General features: G+C 34.0%; 1 protein-coding gene across 1 annotated transcript; it reads left to right on the forward strand.

The window, feature by feature from the left end:
• Window positions 1-8,545: 8,545 nt before the first annotated feature.
• LOC132047384 (uncharacterized) lies at window positions 8,546-12,358 on the forward strand. Its single transcript, XM_059438435.1, has 5 exons — window positions 8,546-8,592; window positions 8,710-9,184; window positions 11,052-11,458; window positions 11,776-11,874; window positions 11,977-12,358. The coding sequence occupies exons 1-5, from the start codon at window positions 8,546-8,548 to the stop codon at window positions 12,233-12,235; spliced, it is 1,287 nt and encodes a 428-aa protein (XP_059294418.1). The 3' UTR covers window positions 12,236-12,358.
• Window positions 12,359-18,908: the final 6,550 nt, after the last annotated feature.

The following is an 18,908-nucleotide window of genomic DNA, read 5'->3' on the forward strand; positions in this document are numbered from 1 at the left end:
AGTAATGACGCCACGTCCTTAGGCAGTGGACTACGGCCGTCATCTCCTTCTCTTGGATAGTGTATCGCCGCTCCGCCTCATTCAATTTTCGGCTTTCAAAAGCTATAGGGTGTCCTTCTTGCATTAGGACACCGCCAATAGCAAAATCAGAAGCATCGGTGTGAACTTCAAACACCTTGCCGAAGTCGGGTAGGGCCAAAACAGGCTCCTTTGTGATTGCCTCTTTAAGTCCCTCAAACGCTTCTTGACATGAAGCTGTCCATTTCCACTCACGGTTTTTCTTCAACAGATCCGTAAGTGGTGCTGCAATGGCTGAATATCCAAGGATGAATCGCCCGTGACACTAGGTATATATTGCCAAATTTCTGCACAAAGAAGAACTTGAAATCGGCTATATTTGGCCATTTATTTAGCTCTACCATTCAAAACAAGGCCTAACCTCCAAAGTTTGTCATAAAAACTCACAATCAAAGAAAGCTCCCAACTACATCTCCCGCTTATACTATTTGAAATTTCATGTTTGGTCTCATTTCTTTACAGAAAATTGACACACAAACAGTAAAGGCACAGCATTTCCATAATATATCCGTTTATTAAGAGTATCATGAAAATTAAAAGTTGTCCAAAATAGTACAAACAGTGGCGGATTCAACATTTTCATTCAGGGAGTTCGAAAAAACAACAAAAGTTAAATATAAAAAATAATATTGTCAATGGGAATTGAACCTAGGACAGTAGAAATAATTTTGAACACCCTGAACCGCTTGAGGTAATCTTTTGCATTTGTTCAGGGTATTCAAAAATTAATATATGTACATAAACACAGAAAATCTACCCTATATACACACTATAATTTTTTGCCGAGAGTGTTCAGGTGAACACCCTTGGCACCCTCTAAATCCGCCCCTGAGTACAAACAGCTGTTTCATGTACAGTTTCAACTTATTTGGGACTAAGACTACTTGTTGTTGCAGCTGTTTCATGTAAATGAAACCACCAGAAACAGAGAGAGAAAAATGAAGTTTCCGCAATGTTACTTCAATTCTGTATTTGTTAACATGGTTGGTTGGATGATATATTACAATAGGATTTTTTACGTTTTACACAACCTGATCACTTGAAATGTTGCTTGGACTCTCAAAAAATGTTGCACCAAAAATCCTATACCATTCGACATTTTTGAAGAGTCCGAACACAACATAGATTACGCGGCAATTGCCCACAACAAGTGGAATTAGTAATATGAAAAAAAAAAAAGACAGATGAATTGTACGACAGGTGAAATTGCTATGATAGTAAATAAATTTTCATCATAGTGTCAGTCAGATATAAGTTAAATCCAGACATAAAAATGGAAAATGAAGTAATGGGGACCTCAAGAAGTCATTTTTTACAAACCAAAAAGGGGAATTACAAATCTTGATAGAGATAAAGCACTACTGGTAAAGCAAGAAGATGAAAATGCATTGCATGGCTGAATTGAGAAAAGGAACTTACTAATATAGAGGGATGAGGAGATAAGATAATCTTGAAGAATTGATGAGGTTCCATGGCCGATTGTTCTTCTTTTTTGCTCTTGGAAGCTAAAAGGCACTCACATTAAGTGGGCGTTTGGCATTTTTGCTCTTAAAGTTGTATTTGGAAAAAACTTATTTTTTAATTTTTTTAAATTTTTTAAACATTTCAACAAAAATTATAATTTTAAAAACTATAGCCAAACACAACTTTAACTTTAAAATTTCAAATAAAGTGAATTTTTTTTTGTATGTATGAAGAAAGAGGCCCTAAATCCCTTCAGCTACCACTACAGTAATGATGACTCAAGTACAAATAATTTTTTAATTAATCCTTGATATTACAGCTAATTTCTGAGTGGAGTCTTTTTATGATCTCCAAGGATAATTAAAACACTGACATATAAATGTTTTTTTTTTTTAAATCTTTTCTTCTTCCTGTAACATACTCCCTCGTAGGATGCTTATCGATCGGTTTGATTTCATTCGATTTGATTTTATGTATTATCAGTTTGGTTTGTCGATTTTCTATTTGTAAACACGCGAAACCATAAGATACTCCCTCCGTCTCAAAATATTTATCGCCTTACTAAAAATACTTATTTCAAAAATTTATTATTTTATTTACCCAAGATAAAATTAAATAATTTTTTTTCCATTTTACCTTTATATTAATTACATTCTTTGGACTGATTTTGTGAGTTCGCATACCCTAAAAGGCACTCAGATTAAATCCCTTCATCTACCACTACAGTAATGGTGACTCAAGTGACAAATAATTTTTTAATTAATCCTTGATATTACAGCTAATTTCTGAGTGGAGTCTTTTTATGATCTCCAAGAAAAACTAAAACAGTGACATATAAATGTTATTTTTTTTTTTAATTTGCTTTTCTTTTCTTCTTCTTGTAACATACTCGCATGGATCGGTTTGGTTCAGTTATGTAAACACGCGAAATCGATAACCAAATAGATAAGATACTTTAAATCCAAAATATTTATCGTCCTTACTAAAAATACTTATCTCAAAATTTTGTCATTTTATTTGCCCAAGATAAAATTAAATAGTTTTTTTAAAAAAAATTTATCCTAGTATTAATTACATTAATGAGCTGATTTTGTGAGTTCACATACTAATATTTAAGAGGTTTCATCATTAATGAAGTAAATATTTATTGAGGAGAGAGAATATGATATATGTTAAAGAGGGAAAAATAATCAAAATGCTATCTTTATAAATATTTTTTTAATGGGCGTGTGAATGAAATGTGACAAATATTATGAGATGGAGGGAGTATTTGTTATTGATTTTCGGTCCTTAACAGTTTGATTGTTGATTTAACCAATAAAAAACTACTTCTATAATATTTTTGCTTTCTCTTGTTTTTATTTATTCATATATACACTGTTTTTATGCATAAAAGTCTACAAAAATACTAAGTATAAGCAAATTTAAAATCGTTATTGCTAAAACAAATTTTACTACTATATATGTATCCATCATCTACTTCCAACGCTCAAAACATCAATATCACCAGAAACCCACTTCAATTCCAATCTGTCTATTTCTTATCTTCCTCAACTTTTTCAGATATTCACAGTTAGTAAACAACAGTATACTGTAGGCACTGCCTATTGCTCAATCGTCAAATCCATCAATCGGACTATCTGTGATACTTTTGATATTTTGGGAAGGCTCCTACCTCCTCTATTATGCCTACTACACTATTCGTACACCTTCAGACGTTACCTTTGTCTATGTCTCCTACTTTAATTTATCCATTTACTAGTTGTATTTACTAGGGCTGTGCACAGATATCGAAAACTGAAAAATCGGATCGAACCGAACTGAACTAGTTTGGTTAGGTGTTCAGTGTCCACCTTTAAAAAATTAAAATCGAAATAGCCGAACCGAAGTTTCATAAAACCGAACCGAAGAACCAAACGCACACCGAAATTTAATACATTATCCAAAAAAATTAAAATATTCCAGATCCATTAAGTTTGAGCCCAAAAAAAACTCAATTGTAACAAGCCCTCTTTTGCTTTTGTATCCCTAATTTTTCACTTCAGTTGAGAAAATCAAATATTCTTAACAAAGTAAGGTGATTAGGATATGTCTTTAGAATTAATGTATGTCCTTTATGTGTTTTCTTAGTTATTCTTACTGTATGTATATAACACCTGGTAATCCTATATCATGGTTATGGTTTTTTGTTCTTGTGTATCCTGTTTGTTTGATTTTATTTCAATTTATCAGTTTTATGTTTTATTACTTTTGAGAATATGAATTAGTGTAAATGGAATCGCTTCTAATATCATATTAAAAAAATCGAATTAAAAAAATCGAAACCGAACCGAACCGAACCGAACTAGTTTGGTTCGGTGTTCGGTGTCCACCTTCAAAAAATCGAAACCGAAATAGCTAAACCGAACCGAAGAACCGAACGCCCACCCCTAACATTTACTACATGTAGTTAAAGAGACAAAAAAAAAAAAAAAAGTCCATCATGTTGAATATATATACATGGATAATTCTCTTTTGAATAATTCAATACTACTTCTCTTTTGAATAATTCAATACTACTCCTTCCTTCTCAATTTAAGTGTCTTAGTTTGACGGAACACAATATTTAAGAAATAAAACGAAACTTTTAAATTTTATGGTCCTAACCAATAAATTCGAAAAAGAAGGGGGGAAATATAATACTTTAGCTGCTAACTAAACTCATGATTTAGAACTGAGAAGTGAAAAGGTCCTGGTCGAGAGGCAAAGAAGCGAAAGCCCCAATTTGAGAGAACGAAAGTAAGAATTTAGGAAATAGAATTTGTAATTTGTAATTTGTATTTAACATCTAAAGCCCCTATTAAATAAGTAGGAATAAAAAGACAATTTCAATATAATCTTATTAGGTTATTGGTTTAACCATTAACTAAAATATTAAAATTGGAAACCAAACCGATAGCCCAATAAAAAAAAATTACAAAACTCTTTAAACACTATTAACCTAATAACCCGATATCGATAAACTGATAGCATTTTTTTCTGTTCGGTTTATTGGTTAAATCGATTTTTGCACACCCCTCCTCCCTCCGGTTAATAATAAGTGTCCACTTAGTCATTTTATTTTGGTTCAAAATAAACGTTCATTTACATAATTAAGAAGGAATTAGCCTTATTTTTCCCTCAAATCTATCCCTATTTAGATAAATGTGTTTTTATGTAATAAGAAAACTATAGTTATTAGGTAGTACTCCCTCCGTTCACTTTTACTTGTCCACTTTGGACTTTTCACGTTATTTAAGAAATAATAAATGAAGTGTATAATTTACCAATGTACCCATATTAATTAGTGCATATTTTTATTGAATTTGAAAAATGATTTGAAGTGAGTAATTAATACTATGGGTAAAACAGGAAAAAATAAATTGTCTTATCTTGATATGCCAAAAGTGACAAGTAAAAGTGAAAATCTATTTTTGAAATATTGAACAAGTAAAAGTGAACGGAGGGAGTATTTAATTAAGAATAGTTTAGTCAAAATATACATTTTATTTAGAAATTACTTCCTCCGTCCCAAAAAGATTGTCTTACTTTCCTTATTAGTTTGTCCCAAAAAGATTGACACATTTATATATTTAGAAATAATTTAACTTTATGAGATGATTTACAGCGACACAAATATCTAAAATTTATTTTGGACCACACATTTTAAATGTTTTTCTTTATTTTTTAAACTCCTCGTCAAGTCAAATTAAGATAATTTTTTTCAAACGGGGAGAAGTAATATTTTTTTTTAAATATACACTGAAAATGATAAGTAAACACTTATTTTTAACCCGAGAGAACATCTCCTTTTTTTTTTTTTTTTTTTATCTTTGCTCATGTAATTAATTGTGTGGGCTTTTTGATTGTATTTACTACGGACACAACTATATTTGTATACTCTAGTTACTACTCAGTGAATGCAAGTGTATCACATGCTAATTATACTATGTTTCAAAACAATTTTGAAGTACTGAGGGCCTACTACTGGTTGCTGGCGTTTTACAATCTTTGGCGATTGGTCTGCTTGTAGGTACAGAGTTTTGATCTTGGAAAACAAAAAGGCTGCAGTAAGTAATCAGTCAAGTCACAAATTATTTTTTAATGGAAAAGACTCAAATATGTTATCGAACTATCGAAAATGATTCATTTATGCCATTTGTCAATAATTTAACCTATTTATCTTTATCGAACTATCAGAAATGACTCATTTATGTCACTTATCAATAGTTTGGCTCATTTATGCCATTGTCCATTACCAAAATGACTCATCCATATGGGCCAGATGTTTGGGTCGGATTTTTTATTAATTTGAGATTTAAAATTGGGCTGATTTAATTAAACGACGAAAACCTCTAATTAGAGGTCACGTGTCATATATGGTATTATAAACCAGTGTTAATGAAAAATGGCATGAATGAGTCATTTTGGTAACACGTGATGGCATAAATGAGTCAAATTATTGATGAGTGACATAAGTGAGTCATTTCTGGTAGTTCGATGACATAAATGAGCCAAACTATTGATGAGCGACATAAAAAATCATTTCCAATATTTTTTTTTTAAAAATTGTTTTTATTACATAGGGTAAGGAAAGGGGAAATGGGGAAGGGATTACAACGTGGGGATTCGAACCCTCACCAACAAGGTGAAAGTTCAGGTAGTCAACCAACTGAGATACTAGATCCCTATTCATTTTCAATAGTTCGATGGCATATTTAAATCTTTTTTATTTTTTAATTATCCATCATATTAGAGCTACATTCCTTTTTTATCTCCTAAAAAGACTAAAACAATGAAATATAAATGTTTATTCCATTTTTGATTCGTTTTTCTTTTCTTCTTCGTGTAACGTACATGAAGTTATTTGTGTGGTCTTTTGGTTGATTGTATTTATTGCACACACAATAATTTATGGGACTTTTGGTTGATTGTATTTGTATATTTTATACTCTCTCCGTCCATTTTTATTTGTCCTGTATAGTTTTCCGTCTCAAATTATTTATCATAATTATTAAAAATAGTTGTCTCAAATTGTTATTCTAAAAGTTCAAGGCACAATAATTTTTTTCTCATTTACTCTTAATAGAATTTTGTCATTAATGGAGATGACACATAAATAGAGTAAACATTTAATGGAGAGAAATTATAACTTAAACATAACAAGGGTAAGGTTAGTCAAAATGGCCCTCCTAATCAACATATCTTAAGAGGCGTGTAAAACAAGGACAAATAATTTGAGGCTGAGGGAATACTAAAAATAGATGTTCACTTGTTCAATTTGGAAAACCAATAGATAATTTTCCATTTCATATCTATTTTACCCTTGATATTACTTATCGAATTGGAAACTTTAAAGGAATTGTTAGTGACTGCACAATTCTGACTTCGCCTCTTGTGAGAGGTGACAAAAACAAAAATAATATAAAAATATTCAAATTTAATATATATACTCCCTCCATTCGAATTTAAGCGTCTTAGTTTGATTAGGCAGGAAATTTAAGAAATAAAAGGAGACGTTTGAATCTAGTGGGAGTAAATTCCCTAAAAGGTCACTATTGAGAATTGCCCACTAATATCACTTTTATTATTTTAGGACAAGAATATCACCCAACTATCTCTATTATCCTTAAATATACTTAACACACAAAACTCTCATTCTCTCCTAGTTGGCCTGCGATATCACATAAAATTCAACTTTGTTTTGTATCAATAAACAAAAGTGATATTACTCTGAAAATAGTGATAATTGAGTGATATTTTTATCCTAAAAGAAACAAAAGTGATATTAGTAGGCAATTCTCAATATATGAGTGACCTTTTAGGGAATTTAGTCAATCTAGTGGTCTTAAACTAAAAATGTGTAAAGTAAGAAAAAAGTTATTTGAATATCTTGGTCTTAAACTTACCATGTACAATATATTTGTTGTTACGTTACTCCCACCGTCCATTTTTACCTGTCCATTATACTAATGTTCACTTTTACTTGTCCGGTGTAGAAAACGAAGAAATAAATTACTCCTTTTGTTTCAATTTGTTTGAACTTATTTCCTTTTTAATCCGTGCCAAAATGAATGACCTCTTTTCTAATTTGGAAACAAATTCACTTAATGAATGATTTACAGCCACACAAATTTTCAAGGCTTATTTTGAACCACGAGTTTCAAAAGTCTTCCCTCTTTCTTAAATGTCGTGCCCAGTCAAATGGGTTCATATAAATTGAAACTGAGGGAGTATCACTTTATACCTATTTTACCCTTTATTAAGTATTCCCTCCGGTTCAAAATAAGCCCCTCAAGAAAATACTAACTCCTCAGAAAAGTTAGGTATTTGGATAATCGGAGTAATAAATATTACTCCTTCTGTCTCAATTTATGTGACACACTCCCTCAGCCAAATCAAACAAGAACAGGTAAACATAGACGGAGGGAGTACTTTGAAATGTTTTAATTCATGATTTTTCACCCTTAATTAAAACACCTTGTTTTATGTTCATTCATTAATGAAACTGTTTGGGAAGTACAGACGACAAGAACTAATTACAGAGATTACTAATTCAGCCAGTAACAGTATGAAATTACTACTTCACGCCTCAAAGAAATAACCAATAAAATTAAAGGTGACTTAGAGGGTATTTGGATAGACTTTTAAAAAGTAACTTATAAAATAAAAGTCATAATATTCAATTTTTGACTTTTGTCTTATTTTTATAGTTTTCATGTCTAAAAGTAAATATTTTTAAATATTTTTTATTATTGTCAAACACCACAAATATTAGAGAAGTGCTTAAAAGCACATAAACACTTAAAATAAGCCAATCCAAACAGGCGCGTAATTTTTTCCCTCCCTCTTCTCTCTACCTAGATTTCTTGGTGACTTTTGATATTCATCTCCTTCTAATTAAATTTTTAGTCTTCAAAGGTAGAGAATTACACAAAGGCATACTCCATTACAGATTTATGACTACTTCTCTTAAGTATTAGCAATGACAGATAATGAAAGAGCAGTTCCCAAGAGGCAAAGACGCAAAAGGTTCTATCTCTATCTTACTCCAAAATAATTACATCAGTTGGTACACTGTATATATAGTAATAATTATATCAAACTCCTTATAATGCATGTCTTTTCCGTTTCTGAATGTGATTGTAGAGATGAAGTTGAAGAGGCAAATAGTGTTCGCCGCTTATCTCGTAGAAGTAAAGGAATACCACCGGAATTGAGTGATGGCCTCATTGATAAAATTGAGGCAAAGAAAATATTATCCAAAAAGGAGTACTTATCATACGATGGAATGGTTAAAACAATAAAGAGTTTGACAAGAAATGAATGTCCAAGTAGTTCGACAAGAAATGAATGTCCAAGTAGACTTACTGATCATGATGATGTTGATTTGGAAAGGTTACTGTTGAAGTTGAGAAGAACACAAGTGGCGAAAGGTGCCATATCAGATGTGAAGTTTCTTCCCACGGCGGATAAGAGAGTTATTATCGTAGGCGATGAGCTTGGCTATTTGGGGTTATGGAACTTGGACTTTGAAGATCAGGAAACTAATGGAATTTATCTCTATCGTCCTCATCAGTACAAATTGTCTGCAATCGCAATTGAGCCATTTTCCATGTCAAAGGTCACTTTGTTTTTGCTTTTCTATTTTTATCTGAATCTTAGAATTGATCTCATTTGGCCAAAGTCAAATATATAAGTAATTGATTTGTAGTAAGCTGAAAGTGTTATCTACGTTCCTTGTGAAGTGGAAATGAGAGTTCATAGCATATCTACCCATCGATCGTCCCACACAGGTGGAGGAAAGTCTTTCCTTCCTCCTTATATTGAATTGTGGGTTGTTGAGTTAGTAAATGGGCTAGAACAAGAGATAGGCCTCGCGCACATGAGAATTGGGCTTAGTAGGCAAAAGTGATGAATTTGCCCCCCCCCCCCCCCCCCCCCCCCCCCCCCCGAGGTATACGTGAGGCCTAAATTAAATCTGGTTTTGTAAAATATTATTTTTAGATATTTTGGGCTTATTCGAAATTGTCCAAATACATCCTTACCTTAATGTATTCGAAAGTATACAATGGAAAAAGGGACATATTCGCATCGATATGGTGCAGTTAAACAGTTGTTGAAACATGGTGTTATCTCCTTCGAATATGTAAGGTCCAAAAGAAATTTGACGAATCATTAAATTTCCTATCCCTATGGCGTGTAGTAGTGTTTATAAGGTTGAGCTTTTTGCTCTTAATGATTCCATAGTCTTAAGGTGGTCTATGAGATAGACTTGATGAAATTACCTACGTGAGTGTAAAGGTGTGGTTGCCTTTTATGAAAGACTCAGGCCATCTTTCTAAAGCACTCATTAGACCCAAGGTGTGTGCATGACCATAAAAACACTTTTGTGAGTATCGTGGAGTTTGCATAAAACTAAGGATATAGCATATGTTATGGGGGTCTCAATTCATGTCCATTTAGTTCAAGAGTACTTTGCTTTTTGGATATTTGTTGTTGCCTCATTTCACTACGTGTTAATTCAAATCGAAAGATATTGACACTTAAGTACATGTTCCTTCTTTTGCCCAGAAATTATTCCTATTCTTTATCTTTGCATTAGTGGGGGATTGTGAGAGTTATGTATTGCTATTCTAGTCAATTCTTTGTTGGTAATGCAAAGCCAAAGTTTCTTTTTGGTTCATTTTTCCTTACTTATCTTTTCTCCTACATGAAGTGCAAATGTCCCACATTCCTTATATTGAATTGTGGGTTGTTGGGTTAGTAAATGGGTTAGAACAAGAGATAGGCCTCGCGCACATGAGAATTGGGCTTAGTAGGCAAAAGTGATTTGTTCCCCCCCCCCCCCCCCCCTATACGTGAGGCCTAAATTAAATCTGGTTTTGCAAAATATTATTTTTAGATATTTTGCACTTATCCAAAATTGTCCAAATACATCCTTTCCAGAAACTAACCAAATACATCCTTACCTTAATGTGTTCAGATTCATCCCACAAAATTGATTATTCAGATTTGTAACCTATACAATTATGTGAGTCATTATGATCATAACCGTTGGCTGATTTATTTCCTTTTATCTGAACGGTCATTTTCTATACCTATATATTTTTTGAGGTCTGTCTTGGTGAGATACACAGAAAAAACACAATCTCTTCTCTTCTTCATACGTCTTTCTCCTTCTAGTTTCTGGGCAACAGTTTTGTGCAAGCTCTATACTTCCAACCACTAGTGAAGGTCTTCGGGAGTCGTAACAACATATTCCTTTTAAAGCTTTTGAAGTTGTTTTTCTTCTTTACATTTTTTTTTTTATGACTTTGATTTTTTTTTTTTTTTTTTTAAACGGTACTTGTAACAATAATTTAACTGCAACATGGAATATGTGTGAATTGACGATGAAATGGAAAAGCTATTCCTTTGGGGCATATGAACTATGTATCGTAGTTAGTTAATTTGGCATTCAAGAACTTTTCTGATATATATCTTTGCAGATATTTACTTCAAGTTATGATCAACGTATTATGTTGCTGGATGTTGAAAAGGAGGCTTACAATGAGGTATATCAGGATACTTGCGCGATACATTCCATATGTCATCGAGGGGAGGACATGAACTGTTTATATTTTGGTGATGAAGTCGGAGAGCTAAAAATATTTGATGTAAGGGCAAGCACACCATCATTATCATGGGGATTACATGGAGACACGATCAATACAATACATTGCAAACCAAATAATCCGATTATTATAGCTACAAGCTCTGCAGACAAGACTGTCTCTCTTTGGGACTTGAGGAGTGTTAGCAAAGATCAGCCAAAATCATTGACAAGTATTAGCCATGGAGGTCCAATTTACTCTGCCTACTTTTCACCTTTTGGGACTTTTCTTGCAACAACAAGGTTTGTTTAATTGAATCCTACATACCGGGGAAAAAAGATATTTCAGTGAATCCAGATATCAAAATGACTTCAAGCCCTACGAGTACTTTCAAAACAAAAGAGTAATATTTGGCTGCGAAATGCTCATAAAAAATTGTGGTATTTTTTTTTTGTAAGAATGTATTCTTGTAAGGGGAAAACTCTTCATATTAAAAGCATAAACCACGCTATTCAGTTTGTTTTTGCTTAATTTTCTTGAGAAACTTGACCGTCTGTTTTGATTCTATCAACTGTTGGGGTACTATCTCCTTGCATTGGTAATTTCATGTTCAACACAGCTCGGACAATACTATTGGTCTATATGGAGGAGAAAACTATCAGGAGAAGTTCTTGATACCCCACAACAACCTAAGTGGTGAATATATTTCCACATTAAGGTATGGAAATAACTATTACTACTACTTCATAAGAACAATTCATTTTCAAGTTACAATCCATTATATTTCTTTTTCCTGGTATAATATGTATGACATCCACAGAGGAATCTGGGGTTGGGATGATTCACATGTGTACATCGGCAAGATTCAGGAAAAGCAGAAGCATAAAAGAAAATCGAAGATTGGTGATGAGATACATGGACTCCATATCATTTCTACTGCTGATAAGAAGGTTGTTTGCACTTTGCAAAGTGATGATATGCCTACTGTCCCATACCGTTTGGCTGCTCATCCTTATATTGTTGGAACACTTGCTGGCGCCACAGGGAAAGGTAAAGTATATATGTGGGCACAAGCTTGAGTCTTCAATCGACTATCTTGATATAAGTGTAAAATATTTGACTGTTTTCATCTTTTTGTGCTTCTGTGGAGAATGATTAAAATTTCATGGACTTCCTTCTAAATTAAAGCAAACTGTCTTTGCTAAATATGAATCCTACATATATTCCCTCATGGACTAGAAAGAGCTAGCTTTTTCACTTTATAAGGAATTGTCCTTCAGTGTGCTTGTAAAGAGCTAGAAAGAGAATGGGCTTGCGCGCGTGAGAAATTCCACACCCCCCCCCCCCTCTCCATCTGTGCGGGATATCAAATATGATTTTGCACAAATTATAGAAAAATTTCAAATTCATGCTTACTAAAATATCTCCAAATACGTTCCCTTGCGATTAAGTATGACTTAACTCACTATAACGACCATCTATTGGACTGTTATGCCTATTATTAGTCAGTGTAACGTAGTAATTTCACCGATATATATATACATAGATTCATTCCTATACAGAAAATATGCTCCTCCTTTCTTTCTAATTGAGTGGGGTTTCTGCGACTAAATTATTCTTTGTTATTTCTGCCCCTAATTTATAATTGAAAAACTTGTTAGATCCATATAGATTTATGTAATGAAACCAAATAATGGTTTAGGATCATTACGTCAATCCAAGGAATGATTCCAAGACCAAGAGTCCTCACACTCACAGCCTTGGGAAACAAAATGCCCAAAATAGAGTTTTGAAATTCAGGACTATGTTTTTATAGTAGGTCTGGACCGCGATTTCGGTTTCCCGAAAAATGGCCAGACCCATCTTACTACTACTGTGAGCAATATAACACGATTGTGGAGCCAGGTCCACTTGATTAAGGTTGCGATCGTGGGCCTATCTATGTGATCACGAGCCCATGAGAGCTAGCTGCCTCGACGAATTTGACACCCTTACCACGAATGTGAGTGCAGCCATCTCACAAGGTTCACGAATGCAGTATCGCAGCGGCACCAGAACTGTGCACACAGATTTTAAGTTCGAAATTGAATTGAAAGATGTTCTAGCCTCCTGAACTATTCCAACAAGTCATAACTAGTAATATCAATTACAATAGACATGCGTAAAACACGGTTTTGAACAAAAAAAATCTCAAAACGAGGGGCCGGATTGTTATAATGTCTCAAGCTTTGTCTCAGCTCTCTCTCTCTCTCTCTCAATATATATATATATTGCGTAGAGGTTTCATGGATACGATTGATAGTATAGAGTTCATACGAGTATTAGTATGCAATTTAATTCACTTTGTGGGGACTTGTTATCTGTCTTGAGACACAGGATTATTCTATATCATGATGTGTACGAGTTGATATTATGGTTGTTGATTTCTAAGATAGCGGTCCTACAAAGTACATACCAATTATGTTAAATGTCAGGGGTCAAGAGTTCATTCCGCGGGAAAGATGTTGGATGCCGATCACGCGATTCTATAATTTTGGGAGCCTGCAACTTAAATGACCCAAAAAGTAAAATTTGAGATTAAAATAACTCATTAAAAAAAAAAAGCGACAGCAATACCTTTTGTGAATGGCCCTATTGCTCACAAAAAAAGTGCGCAATAGGGGTTCTACCATTTCTCCTTCTATTTTGTTTCCTTTTTACTTCTGATTCTGTAACATTAATTAGTGTTCTGGGAAACAGAGGTGTTCAGATACTCTAATTATTACATTTCATTTAATGCATTCCCCTCTATGGCGGCCCAACCTTTTCTCGAGGATTTGTCGTGATTTAGACCATTATCCTCTAATTCTTGTCTTCACATTTCCATTGTTTAGATACAAGGATAAGAGCTTAATAACATTGAAAAAAATGTTGAACATTATTTTATTTCAGTTAAATATGTACTACTACTGTATTACATTGTGATATAGGAATATTATTTTTCTGATGCTGATACGAGGATAGGTATCACACCCTGGTGTTAAAAGTTTATCTGCCCTTGGTACAATGCATCTGCCCTTGTCTGTAACATTAAAGTAGTTATTCCAGGTGCTATGAATTTTCTTTCTGTTGTCCATTAATTCTCCACTAATTTTGTGCGCAATAGGACTTATCTTATTAGCAGTGGCGTATTGTTCGCGATAAATTTTGCTAGCAAAAAATAAATAACTGCAATGTCCATTAATTCTCCACTAATTTTGTGCGCAATAGGACTTATCGTATCAGTAGTGGCGTATTGTTCGCGATAAATTTTGCTAGCAAAAAATAAATAACTGCAATCATAAAACAAATGTGAGAAAAAAATCATTTTATTGATATTTTTGTGAGTATAACTTTGGATGTATCCCTTGGTTCTAATCTTCGTTTTGTTCGCCTTGATTCGAGGGCCAATGTAGCGTCTTTCTCGAACGAAGGATGGACTTTGGTTGATTTGTTGAATCTTGAAAGAACTTTGAGCAGCACTTTCGATTGTTCTTGAGGGAAGACGTCTCTCGAACTCTCCTTCTTGTTGAAGACCTTTGGAGATGACTTATGTAGATGTCGTTGCTCTCCTTTACTTCTAGTCAAGATGGTATGTCAATTTCAAGATGCTATATCACTTTTTAGATGTCTTCAAAAGCGGATATGTGACCCCTTTATATAGGTGTGAGTTAGGGATTAGGGGTATTTTGGTCTCCAACAAATTCTAGCGGACCTTGGGCTAAAAAGATGTGGGTTGGGCTTATCTTATAGAGGCCCAACTTAATGGATTAACCAGATGTAATTTGGATTTCATTCAAATCATATAATTTTGACTTAAATAATTAATCCGACTTTATTGACCAAAATTTGACTTGGTCAACATGTCAATAACTTAGAATTTAATCCAAATTTTGTATGAATCAATTTAAATAAAATTTTAATGTCTACAGATACCCCTATTTTAAGACTTGTCGAGGTGTAAGAAGTGTAGATGAGGCTTGAAGTACCCGTACGTAGAGCCAACAATTTGTGTGAAAGACTCTTGCTTGACCCAATTTCTTATTGGAAGCAAGTCACCCTGGGTGAGCATCATTTCTTTCAGCTAGAGAAAAGAATGCTAAATCATAAGTAACCACTTGCTATGAGAACACCTCTTTTTAACTTTTATAAAAGGGAAGTAGCAAAGCTCATGAATTAAACCCTAGGGAAAAAAAAAAATCTCCTTCCTTCACAGTAGACAAAAAATGCATCTTTGCAATTTTCTTTCGTGTATAGGAGTAACGGATCACTGCAACAACTTGAGTCGGGCCGCAAGGGTATAAAAATACGTATTTACCAAAAGGGGTGCCCAAAAATTTATATACCAAAAAGGGGTATATCGTCGATCCACGATATACCCCAAAAATTTTTTTTAAATTGACAGTCAACGAAAAAAAAAAAAAAAAAATTTAATTGTATAACGTGGACCGATCCACGTTATACAATATAAATTGCAAAACGTGGATCATCCACGTTTTACAAATATATTTTGTAAAACGTGATCCACGTTTTACCTCTAAATTTTTTTTTTTTTTTTTTTTTTTTTTTTTTATAGCACTAAAAAAAAAAATTTAGTAAACTTTTTTTTTTTTGTAACACTTAGTGTGTTTTTTCATACTTTGACCAATGATTAATCGTGTGTGAAGACTCCGAAACGTCAATATTTTATATAGAAACGATATTTTTTTTGTACAATAATGTAGGCTCAATACATCAAGGATACGTCGTTCGGATCGTCATTTTAGGGGTTGAAAAGGTGCCCGAAGTAAGTTTTGTTTGAAAAAACTTAGTGTTTTTTCATACTTTGACCAATGATTAGTCGTGTGTGAAGCGAAACGTCAATATTTTATATCGATACGTACAATAATGTAGGCTCAATACATCAAGGATACGTAGACGTTCGGATAGTCATTTTAGGGGTTGAAAAGGTGCCCGAAATAAGTTTTGTTTAAGGTTTAAGTGTTTTATTTTTAAGGTTTTGATTTAAGCGTGTTATTTTTTAATCACGATAAAACATTATTTTGAATATAAATATAATTCTAAAAAATATAGGAGAAAAACTAGTTGTAAAGTGGTCAAACTTTAGATGGTCATAACTTTGCGCTCGGACGTCCGTTTACGCGTTTTTTTTTGAACTTGCGTATTTTTCGAGATCTATGCGGACAAACTGCCGCAAGGCGGTTTTGGCCGAGCCGATTTTTAAAAAAAACGCCTTTTATTTCAATTTCGATTTTCCCCCAAATTGGCGTGAAATTTTCAGTTTTATTTACTTATAAGATGATGATACGCAATAGATTTCAACGTAAAAATCCCAAGGTAATGCGTGAATGTCAATTTCACTTAGCGGTTTCAATTTTTGAAAATTGATTAATTTTCTCAACATATAAAAGTTGACTAAAATAACCTTACAATCAAACAAAACTTACTTCGGGCACCTTTTCAACCCCTAAAATGACGATCGAACGTCTACGTATCCTTGATGTATTGAGCCTACATTATTATGCGAGAAAAAATATCGGAGTTCTATATAAAATATTGACGTTTCGGAGTCTTCACACACGATTAATCATTGGTCAAAGTATGAAAAAACACACTAAGTGTTACAAAAAAAAAAAAGTTTACTAAATTTTTTTTTTTTTATGCAGGTAAAGCGTGGATTCCACGTTTTACAAAATATATATTTGTAAAACGTGGACTGATCCACGTTTTATTACTTATATTGTATAACGTGGACGTTATACAATTAAATTTTTTTTTTTTTAATTTTTCGTTGACTTGTGTCGGCCGAAAAAATTTTTGGGGTATATCGTGGATGCATATACCCCTTTGGTATATAAATTTTTGGCACCCTTTTTTGGTAAATACCGTGTATTTTTATCTTTGGCTCGTTCGCAACAACTTGACGTTTCATGCCACTAGAACCAATGTTCACCATGATGAGCGGCAGTGTATGGCACAATATTTACCAGGCCAACTTGCAGTAATATCCATGATGAAGCGATGTGTCGTTGACGCCGAGACATACTGTTGAGTTGAAGCTTCATGGAGTCGCACCGTGGCGTCCATCTGCTTGGTTGAAGCGCAGGCCGGCGCCCATGTATTGTGTCATCTTTCTGTCCTCCTTTTTTTTTTTTTTTGCGCGCCTGTGAGAAAAAAAATTGTATCTTGCTGTTCGAGTATTGAAATGACAAGCCGCTTGGTTCGCCTGAAAGTAGATTTCGAAGGCTACAACATATACAAAAATCAAAGCAAAACTCCTTCCGGATTGGCAACAATTAATTTTTAAAGTTCAGCTCTAGATCTGCGTTTTTGTTTTTTTCAGCACTGTGCAGTCTCACATATCTTGAGCTTGGAGTGTCCAAATGACGAGCGACTTGATTCTGTAGAAAGAAGACATCGATGACTACGACATATCCAAAAATGAAAGCAAAACTCCTTCCGGATTGGGTGGAATAAATTTTCAAAGTTGGTGACACAATCTGGCACTTCGACTTCGGACAACATTCATGGATGCTATTTTTTTTTTTGTTTTCTTTCTTCTTTGTAGGTTTGAACGAGGATGTAAATGGTCTCGATATCAGACCGAGAAGATGCACGCGATGTCACAACCCACTCTTGAAACAATAAGATCGAAAAAAATCCCTACGGCTGTGGAAGGACCTTCATAGTTCATCTTGGAGAGGAACTACTTGGAGTGTTGTCCGTCTGACTTTGATGGAACTTGCTGCATTACTTTGTCTGGCTTCAGTGAGAGACAACTTAGTGCATCTTTCTTTGGGAGTTTTCTGCTTTGGCGAAGAACCACTGGTGCTTCATCCTTCCTTTGTGGCGTTGATAGCGAATACTTGGAGTAGCCCTTTCCAACCTTGGAGAGAAAGCTCATGGAGAATCTCATCCCTGCGACTTGGGGGAAGAATCACATGTGACGTCATCTTCTCACAATTTTGTGAAGGCGTAGGAAGAATGGCTAGTCCTTTAAGCTTTGGCGTTGACAACCTCTTCTTTTGACTTAGTGAAGAAGTGCAAGGAGCTAGCGTACTTCTCATGGCATGGAGTGTTTCATACTTCAAAATTTGGTGGAGAAGTACAATGATACAATGTTCGTTATCCGGCACTAAAGCATTATAGTGTAGTCGGTGTAGAGTTTATTTTTTTTCCAGGTGTATGAAGGAGCACAAACGGTCTCGATATCAGACTAAGAAGACGTCCACGTGATCTGTGAAGAACCACTTGGTGTGATACTCTTCGAGTATTTTTCGCAGAAATAACTTGAAGCCTCCAATTTCCTTGTGACGTTTGTAGAACAATTACACGGTGAACCTCATCCTTGTGGCTTAGTGAGATTGACAATTGGAGTAGTTCTTTGCAACCTTGGCGAGAAAGTTGATGGTGTATCTCCCTCTTTAGCTTGGCGAGAGAGACATTTGATGTACCTTTTTTTTCTTTCTTTCTTTCTTTTTTGTTTTGCAGCTATGATGAGCGAGTACATGAACTAAGTAGATATGCCCCCATATAGATTGAGTAGACCCGTTGATGCACCAAAATCTATCTACTATAAAGAAGTTGATGTAAGAAGATCGTCATGGAAAATCGCTCCATCCGCTAAAGTTATAGAAGTTTGTCTTTAGATTCTCCAAGCGTACGAAAAGCAGCAAATGAAACTTCGTGCAAGCAACTTTTCTTTGGCTCCGCATTGAAGGGATGGGTTTTTTT

The sequence above is a fragment of the Lycium ferocissimum genome, chromosome 2 (assembly GCF_029784015.1).
Source record: "Lycium ferocissimum isolate CSIRO_LF1 chromosome 2, AGI_CSIRO_Lferr_CH_V1, whole genome shotgun sequence".
NCBI lineage: Eukaryota > Viridiplantae > Streptophyta > Magnoliopsida > Solanales > Solanaceae > Lycium > Lycium ferocissimum.